The 12,886-nt window shown below is 43.4% G+C and overlaps 1 protein-coding gene across 5 annotated transcripts in view; it reads right to left on the bottom strand.

The window, feature by feature from the left end:
* The window catches only part of Nsd3 (nuclear receptor binding SET domain protein 3), a 108,178-nt gene that overhangs the window by 31,830 nt on the left and 63,462 nt on the right, over positions 1-12,886 (bottom strand). For 4 of the 5 annotated variants that reach the window (XM_026786958.1, XM_013352004.2, XM_013352005.2 and 1 more), the window contains exons 8-14: positions 10,650-10,750; positions 8,363-8,408; positions 5,370-5,500; positions 4,116-4,241; positions 2,899-3,025; positions 1,349-1,546; positions 858-1,028 (exon numbers count right to left, since the gene is read on the bottom strand). In XM_026786958.1, the coding sequence (XP_026642759.1) occupies positions 858-1,028; positions 1,349-1,546; positions 2,899-3,025; positions 4,116-4,241; positions 5,370-5,500; positions 8,363-8,408; positions 10,650-10,750 (900 nt within the window). Of the gene's footprint in view, positions 1-857; positions 1,029-1,348; positions 1,547-2,898; positions 3,026-4,115; positions 4,242-5,369; positions 5,501-5,700; positions 7,424-8,362; positions 8,409-10,649; positions 10,751-12,886 lie in introns of those variants that run through there. The other variant, XM_005362459.2, reaches the window with a different exon arrangement.

Raw genomic sequence — 12,886 nt, 5'->3', positions numbered from 1 at the left:
TAGCTTTTGGTTCCTGTCCTGGAACTAGCTCTTGTAGACCAGGCTGGCCTTGAACTCACAGAGATCCGCCTGCCTCTGCCTCCCGCGTGCTGGGATTAAAGGCGTGCGCCACCACCGCCTGGCTAACTGCTTTCTCTTATTTACTGTTTTGGTTGTGGTGCTTTGTCAGACAATAGAAAATTAAGATGTATCATGAACTTAGGTTTTCAGTTTGCCAATCTCACACATATGGAAAACCCTGCATGGCAGCACTAAACTAAACCAGGACATGTGTTTCTCTGACTGTATTTTATCAGGTCCTCAATGACAGATTAAAACATACAACAACCAAAAACTGGGAGTCACTCCACATGACACGCCCCTTCAGCTGACGATATCAATGGGGGGGGCTCTCTGCTCTAAGTAGAAGACTGAAGAAGGGAACTCTGTTGATCAGTGAAAGTATTAAACAGGAAAACTAAGAACTTACTCGTAATTCTAAGTTTGTTTTTTTCTTTTTGAGACAGAGTCTCTCTCTCTATAGCCTTAGCTGGCCTAGAACTTGCTATATAGACCAGTCTGTCTAAACCCACAGAGATTCTCCTGCCTCTGCCTCTCCAGTGCTGGGAATAAAGGTGTGAGTCACCACACACAGCTTAAGGTCCTTTGTAAAAGCAGATGTTAGCTGACTGAAGAACTAGTAGTCTCACGATCTGAATGTCTGTCTGAAATGTTCTCTTTAGCTGTGACAGGACGAATTCAGCACTCCTAGGACGTAGCACTATGGGACACCTGGGGGCCTCGCCAATGCAGGGACATTTAAATGGAGAATCATGGAGATGAAATCAGATCAAAAAATTAAAATGGTTGACACTCACCTCTGGCACAAACGAAACAAAAGCCTACGTTTACAGCAGAAGAATGGCTACTCCGTTTGGAATGGTTACTACAGATGAGAATGTGGGAGGACACGGAGACGCTTCCAGCAGCGACACAGGCATCCCCAACGTGATAGGCGACTGGACATCTCAAGCACTTCATCATCCGTCCTGTGAAGAAGGTCAAGAGGGTCTACAGCAGGCGGCTACGACACTCTGGGAGGAGGGCTGCCCTGCCTGTGACACTGGCTACAGTCAGTACCAATCGTCCGTTACTAGGCTGATGATAATCATGGAGGAACCCTCCCAGGAGTCAAACACTGTGTCTATACATGAGGAAGACTTCGGTGCAGACTGAACTGCCTCACAGGTCAGTCGCTGTGGCCCAACTTTTAAGCGTGGGGATAAACAGAAAGGGTGCCTGATCTGTTGACAAGAACGTGCGGCACTGCGCTTGCTCACACACTTTGTCCCGTCTTAGCTCTGGTTACCTTTACAGGCTTTGTAGATGTCTCTCTCCATACAGCAGGAAGAGCAGCAGTGCTGGGGACAGCGGAATCCCTTTGACTCGAAGATGGCAGTGGGGAATTTTCGGACACAGGCTTCATGATAAAACTTCCCGCAAACACTGACAGAACAGCGCTTCACATCCTTACCAGACACTTTACATGAGAAACATGGGTGCTGCCCTAGAAGATTGATGAAAAACACAGGTTAATAAGATCTGACTAAAGCATATTCCATTCCATTCATTTCACCATTCAAAGGTTTGGGATTAAGCCCAGGGCCTTGGGCATGTAGACAATTACTCTTTTTTAAAATATTTATTTATTATGTATACAATATTTTGTCTGTGTGTGTGTGTGTGTGTCTGCAGGCCAGAAGAGGGCACCAGACCCCATTACAGATGGCTGTGAGCTGGGAATTGAACTCAGGACCTTTGGAAGAGCAGTCAGTGCTCTTGACCTCTGAGCCATCTCTCCAGCCCGACGATTGCCATCTTCCTGCTTCAGTCTCCTCAGTGCTCAGATTACAGGTGTGCCTCCACACAAGCTAAATATTCCTTCATGTAGAAGTAGCTACAGATATCAAAGGACTGCTCTTGAGAGAAATTCTGCTATGACATTTCAGAATTTAGCACACAGAGAAAATGGGCCTGGAGAGCTGGCTCAGGGGTCACAAGCACGTGCTGCTTTTCCAGAGGACCTGGGTTTGATTCTCAGCACCCGCCTGGGAGCGCAAATCCTTCTATTATCTCAGTTCCAGGGCATCCAATACCCTCTTTTGGCCTCCTTTGGAACCAGGCATGCTTACAAACACACTTGCAGACAAAACACCCATACACATAAAATACATTTTAAAAAATGCAAGAGCACAGCTAAATTAAGATTATAAAACTAGAATGCTAAGAACGTCTACGCTGTTATGATAGGTGTTACAGCACACATAGTGGGGGAATAAATAATAACAAATACCAAGCTTTAAAAAATTTAATAACCTTGCACTGGGAAGGCAGAGACAGGTGGATTTCTGTGAGTTCAATACTAGTTTGGTCTACATACTGAGCTCAAGGTCAGTTATGTCTACATAGTAAAATCTTGTCTTAAAAAAATCAATAGCATTATTTTCTACTAAATACATAATCATATTTAGTTTTATTATAACCATATTTATATTTACTCTAGTATATTTGAATATTTACTATAACTATAGTTAGAATTTCAATAAATACTTGCTGAAGCCCATTGAAGGCTTTAAAAATATTTATTAAGCTAGACTCCGCTGCAGAACAGCCTGATTCACACACTCAACAAACAAAACAATTTAGCTTTTTTTTTTTTTTGTTATAGGTACATCACTAGAGAAAATCTGGATTTTTTTTTTTTTTTTGACCTTGGGAAGCTTAATTCTGTGTGATGTCTTACCTCTCTGAAATACCTGTGGAAGGGGAGGAGAGCTGGCTTAACCAGGAAAGAGTAAGAGTCCCGGGAGACATGGCTGCAGCTCAGCCTCCCTACCCAGCCTCCACGGCACAGCTCACCTGTTTCACACTCCTCACAGATGAACCTTCCCTCCGGGGCTGCAGACAGCCCCAGGCACTCCACGTGAAAGTGTCTGCAGCACTCCCCTTCACAAGAGACCAGGGAGTCGCCAGTGCTTTCACAGACCTGCAGGAGCAAAAAAGCAGCAGTTCTCAAACTGGAGTGTCAGCATTGGCCAGGAAGTCACTGAAGTGCAGGCCACTGGGATTTTCTCCCAATATTCTGAGGCAGAAGGTCTAAAAAAAGGACCCAAGAATTCAAATTTCTCTTTTTTTGTTTCTTCTTGAGACAGGGTTTCCCTGAGGAGCTCTAGGTTTGGTTCCTAGCACCTACATGGAGCTTATACACCACACCCATCTGTAACTCCAGTTCCCTCTTCTGACCTTTTCAGGTACCATATCCTCACACAGGTAAAACACAAAATTAAATAACTCAAAAAATTTAAAAAGGAACCAGTAGCTGGACCTGGTGGCACACTGATGGAGGAAGGTCATTGGTTAATAAAGAAGCTGCTTGCCCTGATAGGTTAAAACATAAGGTGGGAGGAGTAAACAGAACAGAATGCTGGGAGGAAGAGGAAGTGAGGTCAGACTCGACAGCTCTCCTCTCGGGGGCAGACGCCTCAGAGAGACATGATGCTCCACTCTTGCGGGCAGAGGCGAGAGCTCTGCTCTCTGAGGCACACGCGATGAAGCTCCGACCCAGGATGGACGTAGGCTAGAATCTTCCCGGTAAGCACACCTATGTGGGCTACAGCAGATTATTAGAAATGGGCTAGTCCAGGTGCGAGAGTTAGCCTAGAAGAGGCTACATAGAAATGGGCCAAGCAGTGATTAAAAGAATACAGTGTCTGTGTAATTACTGCGGGTAAAGCTAGCCTTGCGGGCAGTGGGGTGCTGGGGACGCAGCCCCGCCACTCCTAACACAACAGCATACAATGAGTTCAAAACCAGTCTGGTCTAAACAGCAAATTTCAGATCAGACAAGGTCACAAAGTGAGACCCTGTCTCAAAAACAAAACAAACAACAAAACCCCAATGAAGATTGCCACTTGTGTAGGAGTGACAAATATTCCAATGCAGGAGAGGAAGAATCACAGATAGCCTTAGAACCTACGACTCTAAAGCAATAATAAAAGTAGACTAGAATAAGATTACAGGAGATGAAGACACTGCTGGCAGAACTGGATCACGTTTATAAGTAGCCACCTGCCTACCTGACACACACTGTCCTTCTTACTCGTGCCAACGCCTCTCCGAGACAGGCTGGAGTCCACTGACTGCGAGTCAGAAGCGTCTGCATCTGCAGCAGCGGAAGGGCTGTCTTCTTTCTCAAAGCCTCCCTATTTGGAAAAGGGCACATGATAAAGAAAACACAATTCCTGTAGACACAATGCAAACTAGTGAAACTGGCTCAAATCTATCCCAGCACAGCCTGCCTGCCTACCTTCCTGCCTGTCTTCCCTTCTCTTCATTTCCCTCCTTCCTTTTAACCCACGGATGCTATGTGTCTGTCACTTGGGCGAAACTACAGGTAATATTTAAAAAGCAGCAAAATTCATCTGGTTCTTAAGAAATCTACAAAATAGCTGGGTGGTGATGGCGGCGCACACCTTTAATCCCAGCACTCAAGAGGCAGAGGCAGGCGGATCTCTGTGAGTTCGAGGACAGTCTGGTTTACAAGAGCAAGATCCAGGAAAGGCTGCAAAGATACCGAGAAACCTTGTCTTGAAAAAAATCAAAAAAAGAAAAAAAGAAATCTACAAAATAAGTTACAAATAACCAAATGAATTTTATTTTTCTTTTCTTTCTGTTTTAGTCAAGTTATGCCTTTAGCCCCGCGGAGGCTGAGATAGGTAGGTGTCGTCTGTTTTTCAGGCCAGCCTGATCAACATGGAAAGTTCCAGGCCACCCAGGACTATATAATGAGGCCCTGTCTCAAAAACATACTTTAACTCTAGAAGTTTCGATTTTTGTTATTATTATCGCTATTAGTCAGGGACTCTCAATGTAGCTCTGCAAACCAGGCTGGCCTGTAATGCAAAGATCTGTCTTCTGAGCACTGGGATTAAAGGTGTGTGCTATCATGCCTGGGCCTTATTTAACTTTTTTTTTTTTTTTAAACAAAGCTGACCACCACCACATGAAGCACCTCTCGTGGAGGCCCACGTACTCTACACTCTCCTACAGTGGAAGTTTGTGTGAAGGTTGGAGCACAAGAATGCAGCTATGCATATATCCTTGGCCAAGAAAGGCCATTCTCTTCCATTTTTGGAGAGTTGCAGGAGGAGCAATGAAGAAGAGGCATCGCCCTATCCAGACAGGTAAACTGGCAATCCAGAGTTAGGGACAACAAAGTCAGTTCAGCCCCGCATCCTCCCACGAGTGTTTACGTTCCTCTGATTTCTCCCAGGGAGGCATGCTGCTGAGGCAAGGAGGAACAGTCTGCCCAGAACCCTGCACGAACTTACCTGCAGATCACTCAATCCTCGGGAATCGGAGTCAGAAGTGTCTCTGTATGCGGAGTTAGCAGTGTCTACGTCAGTCGAGGCGCGACTCCTTTTCTTTAGAGGCTTACAGGAATCTGAAATCTCGCTGGCACCTTAACACAACACACTGAAATTAATCCTAAAGTCGTATGTAGGTTCCTGCTTTCATTTATCTGAAGGAGAGTGTTTTCTTTCCCCAAGCTCATCTTAAGTGTGTCGGGGGAAATTCGCAACTCTCTGTAGCACTGAAGCTGCCAGGCTTCCGGCCTTCGTGGCAGAGGAGGCTCACTGACAGCTGCTTAAAGACATAAGTTCAGCTCTGCTCTATGGCTACTTTCACCAGCGGAGCCCACGTTCCAGTCTAGACAGCAACTTTAGCAAAACTGAAGGACAGCCAATCGGGAGCAGTGCAGAGAACCATTCGATTTCGTAAGGGGAAGACAGGAAACCCAACACAGTGCAGTTTACAGATACGGTTGCAGAGACATCTCCATCTTGTTTTATTAGGGATGTGACAAATCTTTGATTTGTATTCGATTCGTACACGGATAGTGCCATTTCAACCCCCCAATTTTGCAATTCAGTTGATTATTATCCCCCAAATAAATTTTGGATGTTCATAATTGCTCTTTCTTGGTAAAGTGGTATTTATTGTGACCATACACAAGTGTTGCAGCACATCTACACATGTCATGCCGTGTGGGAGGCACACTACGGAGGGCTGTAATGGACAATCAGTGGTCAAGTGTAGCAAATCACGAAGAACTAGATGAGAGGCCTCTGGACTTTGTGAGGGAAGGAATAAATATATATTTGAAAAAAAAAGGCAGAGAATAGTGTGGAATTTTTTTTTAAAACTGCGTGTAATACAAATCCAGCCAAAACAATAGTGCAAAAAGTTACAAAGCAACAATCTCTTGGGCTAATGCAGTAGGCTATGCCGAGACAGGCACGGTGAATACCAAGGAACCAAGGAGACGGTTAATATTTGCACCCACAGTTTGTGTTTTAGATTCCCCCAACCTTTCCAGACCACACACATCTACAGCAGCGCAGCAAGCTATGGGGGAAGTGCAGTCCAGAAGAGACTACGGAGAAAGGAGTCTCCTGAGGCCGTGAAGATCCGCAACGGGCTGGGTGGGAGCAGCGCTTGGTGTGCAGTCATATTCTGTGGTGGAGGATGTGGGCCTCGGGAGACTGCTCGGGTTATCACATCCCATCCTACAAGTTTGCACTGAAAGCTTCCTGACAGCTACCAAGGAGGGGGCCTGCCCGTGTGAACGCTGATTAAAAAAACACAAGAACACAAATCTATCTCTGTCATTGCTGGTGTGTGGAACCAGAACACCACCACAAAGTACTTCCTTGGCCTAAAAGGTCACTGAATTAACAAGGAGTTTTAACAGAGGAACGGGAGTGCTGTACTGAGAGGCTTTCGAAGGGAAACACAGGTACCGCCAATTCCGATGAGTTTCTGAAAACACTAGAAAAATGACAGACTGCTGAAGACAGCTGTCAAGCTGTTCTCCATGATAACGGCACTAATATTAAAAAAAAAATAACAAGAGCTTTTAATGATTGCAATGTATACAGATTGGGCCGTTTGGCAAAACCCTGCAGATGTGTATTAATGATGCTTTATTCAAAAACAAAAGCAAAACAGTCCATGTTGGAATTGATCAGGGTAAGTTAATGGTTTTTAGGCTGGACCCATGATTTAAGCTGTACCCATCCAGCTTAGACAAAAAAATAAAAATAAAAAGAGAGAGAAATCATCTGAATGTTAAAGCAATTGTTCAGAGTCTTGAGGAAGAAACCAGGCCAGAGAATGCCAATAATGATGATTGGCAAAATCAAAATCAAAAGAAAAGAAACTTTATCGAGCCGCCGACAAAGAAATCTTGCACGGAGACTACAAGTCTGGAGTTTCTGGGATGAAATTGTACAGGAATCTCAGTCCACAGTTTCCTCATTCGCTGCGGAGACGGAGCTGTCACTGAATCTGACAGAGCCCTGCACTCCTCGGTCCGCCGACCCTGTGGAATGGTGGAAACACAACGCAATCAGGCCTCCTAATCTCGCAGCGATCGCGATGCCTTTTCTTGGAGCTCCGCCAAGCAGTGTTCCCTCCGAGAGGCGTTCAGTTCTGCTGAGGATCTCCACGGAGACCATCGCTGCAGACTTCTCCCCGAGAATGCAGAGAGGCTGGTGTTTTATTTTATTTATTTTAAAATAATGCAATTTGCCCAGAGTAAACTACAGGTATTAAATACAGTTAGTTTGAGCTCACCAAAATCGCATGAGTCATGCTATGGAGTTTGTACTATACTCAAACTGCACACAGAAAACACATAGAAAGTTTAAGGCTCCTTAAACTTTGTGCACATCTCCACTAGAGTCATATATGGTCATCAAATAGTGGTCATAGCTATGCTATGGGTAACTTACAAAAGGATTGTACAGCACTGTAAAAAGGAAGTGTGGCAACACTTTTTGCAGTAAAGCTGTCCTGTCTGATTTGCCATAGTCCATTTTTGACAAACATTAATAGCTACTATTCGGTATTCAGTCGAATACCAAAAAAGTGGATTCGTCACATCCCTAGTTTATAAGCCAGTGAAATCCCAAAATCTTACAAAGAAAAGTGGGTAACAATATCAAGTCTACATGGTGTTCTCCAATTTACCAAAACAAGAAAGACTTTTATGTGGGAGGACAGAGTAGGATCAAGTCTGAAAGTCTCTCTCTCTCCTCTCTCTCTCTCTCTCTCTCTCTCTCTCTCTCACACACACACACACACACACACACACACACACACACACACGTGCACGCACACCACAAGGGGGATGAAACTTCACACCAAAGAGCAACAATGATTTACAGAGACAGACAAAGATCCATGAAGTGCAGATAAGTTCTTCTCAACAACTGGTTAAATCAAGGAAGTGCCAAGCAGCACTCCAGCGCTAACTCACCTTTCTGTAATCCAGTCTTCAGGGAAGCCTGCGGCGCTGTGTCAACCTGTTAGGACAGAGCAACACAGCATTAGCAGGAAGGCTTTCACTTTTAAAAATAGAGGGAAGAATAACATGTTCATCAATCTAAGTAGTGATGAGTGACCAATGTTACCAAAAATCTGAATCTGACCCATCTTTGGGGTCAAGTGCTCTCTCTCGGAGTCAGGGAGGTTAAATCCTAGCTGCCTGTGCTGATACCAAGTGACACCACACAGCCACATGCTCGTTCGCAGACTTCCCACCACTCCCTTGCTACATGACGAGAACAAGATTATTTTCCTCAGTGTCTGGGAGGCAGGAGCGGGGCTGTTTCTTCGACCAGCCCCAACACTGCTAGGAACCCCTCCCGCCCCAAAGACATTAGGATAAATTTTTACTTACTATGAAACTCAGGTTAATGTAACTCACGCCACTTTAAGACCCTCCGCGCCTGCACTCACAGCTAAGGTGCTGAGAATCGGGACCCTCTCTGTAGAGAGTGCTACATGGCTCCATACAGCTGGAAGCTCAATACTTGTGCTGCTAGAACAAACTTAGTAAGTCTGGGATATTGCAATAGCACTTTCTTGAGTGTCTTATGAACAGGGTCTTGATCCTACATCAGGAGAGCGAGATCAGAAGTTATTCTGCCAATGTATATGTAAAACACGTGGTAGTGGGAGACTGAACCATTAGAATAGGGAAAAGATGCTGTCTGGAGTCCTGTTTAGGCTATGATTGAATTTTATGTTTCTTTAAGGTGTGAAATATGCATGTTGAAACACATTTTGTAAATATTTAAGGATTGTTCTAAGCTTTTTAAAAATTTTTTTATTTTTTTTACAACAGGTAAAAAAACATACAACAGGAATGCTTTTGTACGATACAATTAGTTGTACAAATATAAAGTCTTCTAAACAATCACTGTCATTATTCTACTACTAACTATATATAACACAGTGGCAGTAACAATTTGTCCCATGATTTTTACTCATTCTGGTTATAAATGCTAAACTGAATGGTCACAGACTGAATTTGGAAACCAGGTGGCAAAGTCACAACTTCATTTTGGTAACAAATACTATAGGATTTGTCAGACTTGGAAATTTTTGGAATTTCCTAGATATGTAAATTATATGATAAATGATGAATATTAGCTAAATTTTAGCTAAATATTCTCAAAAATGTTTTATATGCTTGTGATACCATAGAGCACCCACAAAGTTAGCTTTTAAATTTGGAAATTTAAAATTGTGAAGATGTTAAAAAAAAAAAAAGTACATACTCTTCCATGGTAAATGGCTTTAAAATATTACACTTAACTGGAACTAATTCTGGATTGAATACAAGGTGGTTGGGCTATAAAAAATAAATATTCTAAAGCTGGTTGAGGTGTGAGACACCTTTAATCCCAGCACTGGTGAGGCTGAGGCAGGAGGATCTCTGTGCATGCCTGGCCAACCTGATCTATACATCGAGTTCCAGGCCAGTCAGGGCTATATAGTGAGACCATCTCAAAAAAAATGAAGAAAGGAAAGAGAAGAAAAGAATATTTTGGGGACACAGCTCCGTGGCAAAGTGCTTATCATTCACTTTTTTTAAAAAAAAAAATCTGTGAGTTCATAATTTATAGAACCATTTCTAAGAGTTATTTGAAAGGTAATTTAACATGTATATTACTACATTGATTACACCAGTTGTACACATTCGATCAACATGTACTTCCCTCCCCACACACTTTTTCCTTGAATATTATTTATCTAACAGTCTGATTTCAGATGAGTGCCATTCCACTGAAAAAAATAACATTTCAAAAGATCTGTGATACCAACAGAAAGACCAGATTATATATGATTACCTGCTTCTTAAATATAAGAATATAAATTAAATTAATTTGATTTGTTTAAAAAATAAAAACAATATATATCAGCAGCTTAAACCAAAAATCAAAGTTTTAAAAAGGGAACTCCATGATGGTTCCAAGTAAAACTCATGAAAACATGAACTCATTGTGCTTATAACAGAAATTTCAAAACGAATGCCAGGGTCTTGCACCGCTGGCTTCCCATCTCCAGACCTGTTCTCTGTGACCATGCCTGAAGCAGCATCACAGCACAGCTGTCTGAGAAGTCGCCACCGCGACCCACCACAACAGATGGAAACAAGTTCAGGAATGAGGCCCAGGTGGGGAGATCTTTCTTTGGTGACAGGAGAGAAGCCACCACATTACAGATACACTCTAACTCTCTACGTGTAGGAAGCCAACCTGCTCCTTTTTGATCTTCTTCTTTGGCACAACCTCGGTGGATTTCTCTGATTCAGATCGAGTCCTGATTGATCTTCTTTGCTGTTTCTTTTCTACTGGGCCTATGACATGATTTAAACACACACATAAAGAAAAACATGTTAAGGACTGTTTGACTCATTTGGTTAAGAGCTGACCAGATTTTTTACTTTTTTTAAATCCATTACTGACAGAATTTTAATTAAGTCATTAAAAACACCTGGGAACACATAATTAGCTAGTAGCTCAAATAACTGAGAACGGGCTCTGTACAAGATCCTGTTACACAAATAAGTGAGGTTGTTTTAGTTTAGGCAGAGGCACAGTTTACTCCCTAAGGCCAGTAACGCACTTAAGGAAGTGTGACTAGGGGTGAAGGACTGAATGGGTCAGCACAAAGCGCTCTGTTAGCCCATACGCACAAAGGGACTGAGTTCAGATCCCCAGCAACCACTTTAGAACAAACACAGAAAAGGGCAGAGCAGCACACACCTGTTATCTACTGCTGAGGCGTGAAGAAGGTTCTCCAGGGCTTGCTGCCAGTTTCTTTCCTTTCTCATATATATGCATGGGGTACACCGTGTGCATACACATTCACATGCATGGGTATATATGTAAACAGGTGTGTGCGCAAGTTTGTACACATGCAGGTGAAGGCGCTATCAGGAATCAGTCAAACCCAGGGCTCACTAATATGGACAGTCTCCAAAGTCACCTTCCAAGGCTGGAACTATAGGAGGGCTACCATGCTCACCTGCCACTTATGTGGGTTCCTGTCCTCTCGCTTGCTGGGCTAGCTCCACAGTGCAGCAACAGTATATTTCAGAGGTATAATTAATCTGCTTCTAGCACCGAAGTCACAATCTAGTCAATGAAGGTTCTGGAACTATTCTTTACTCTCAAGTTTTCTCTTTAAACTGATAACGGGCGGTGGTGGTGCACGCCTACTCCCAGCACTTGGGAGACAGAGACAGGCGGATCTCTGTGAGTTCGAGGCCAACCTGGTCTACAAGAGCTAGTTCCAGGACAGGCTCCAAAAGCTTAAAAAAAAAAAAGTTTACTAAAAGAAGAGCACCTGCCCTTGTAGACCAGTTGAGGATACTTTAGCGCAATCATCAATACTCAAGTACCACCTAGGAAGACAAAAATGAAAACAGCTTGGAAGCAACAGCGAGCGAGCAAATCCGTACTTGTTTCCAGGGTGTTGTGGGGGTTTGCAAGCAGTCCTAACTTCTTGCCACCTTATGATGTGCTGACCAGATTAAGCCTTTTGGTTTTTTGGAGACAAGCTCTCATGTAGACCAAACTATCCTTGAACACACCAGATAGTCAAGCGTGATAGTGAATTTCCGATCGCCCTGCTTCCATCTCTCAAGTGCTGGGATGATAGGCACGCGCTCACATGCCAGTTTATGTGGGACTGGCATTGAACCCAGGGCTTTAAGCATGCTAGGCAAGCTCTCTACCAACTAAACTACAACCCCAACCCTGACCTACTGTCTTACAAAAGGAAAGCAACATGATTTCTTATGACTATTCTGAAAGCTACCTAAAGAACAGACACATTTAAAACCACTAACACTTTTTATACTTATTTTCTAAGGGGGAGCAGGAACTTGGAAAATAATTTAGTGGTCTCGTATGAATGAATAAACATCACTCTTCAAACCACAGAGATATGTCAGGGGCACACAGTTTATGTACTTAAGTTAGAAAAAGAAAAGAAAAAGCTCAAGAACTCTCAGCTTGCAGCTGAGATGATACAATGGCTCCTAAGGGGAAACAAGCCTCTTTTCTGACCTTTTGTTGTATGGAACAGCCGGCCGCTTCTCGCCTCCCAGCTCGCCAGCTCCTGGCCACTGGCTAGCTTTACACCAAAATAATTACATGGAAACTGTATTCTTTTAAACACTGCTTGGCCCATTAGCTCTAGCTTCTTACTGGCTAATTCTCACATCCTGATTAACCCATTTCTAATAATCTGTGTAGCACCATGTGGCTTACCAGGAAGGATCTTAACCTGCGTCCATCTTGGAGAAGAGAGGCATGGCATCTGCCTGACTCGGCTTTCTTTCTCCCAGAATTCTGTTCTGTCTACTCCACCCACCTAAGGGGTGGCCTATCAAAGGCCAAGCAGTTTCTTTATTAATTAACCAATGAAAGCAACAGATCTACCTAATTTTCTGTCCTATCAGGGCCAAGCAGTTTCTTTATTAATT

This window comes from Microtus ochrogaster, linkage group LG7_11 (assembly GCF_000317375.1).
Source record: "Microtus ochrogaster isolate Prairie Vole_2 linkage group LG7_11, MicOch1.0, whole genome shotgun sequence".
NCBI classification, from domain to species: Eukaryota; Metazoa; Chordata; class Mammalia; order Rodentia; family Cricetidae; genus Microtus; species Microtus ochrogaster.
Note: the sequence above shows the minus strand (reverse complement) of the source record. Positions and strands in the feature narration are given on the sequence as shown.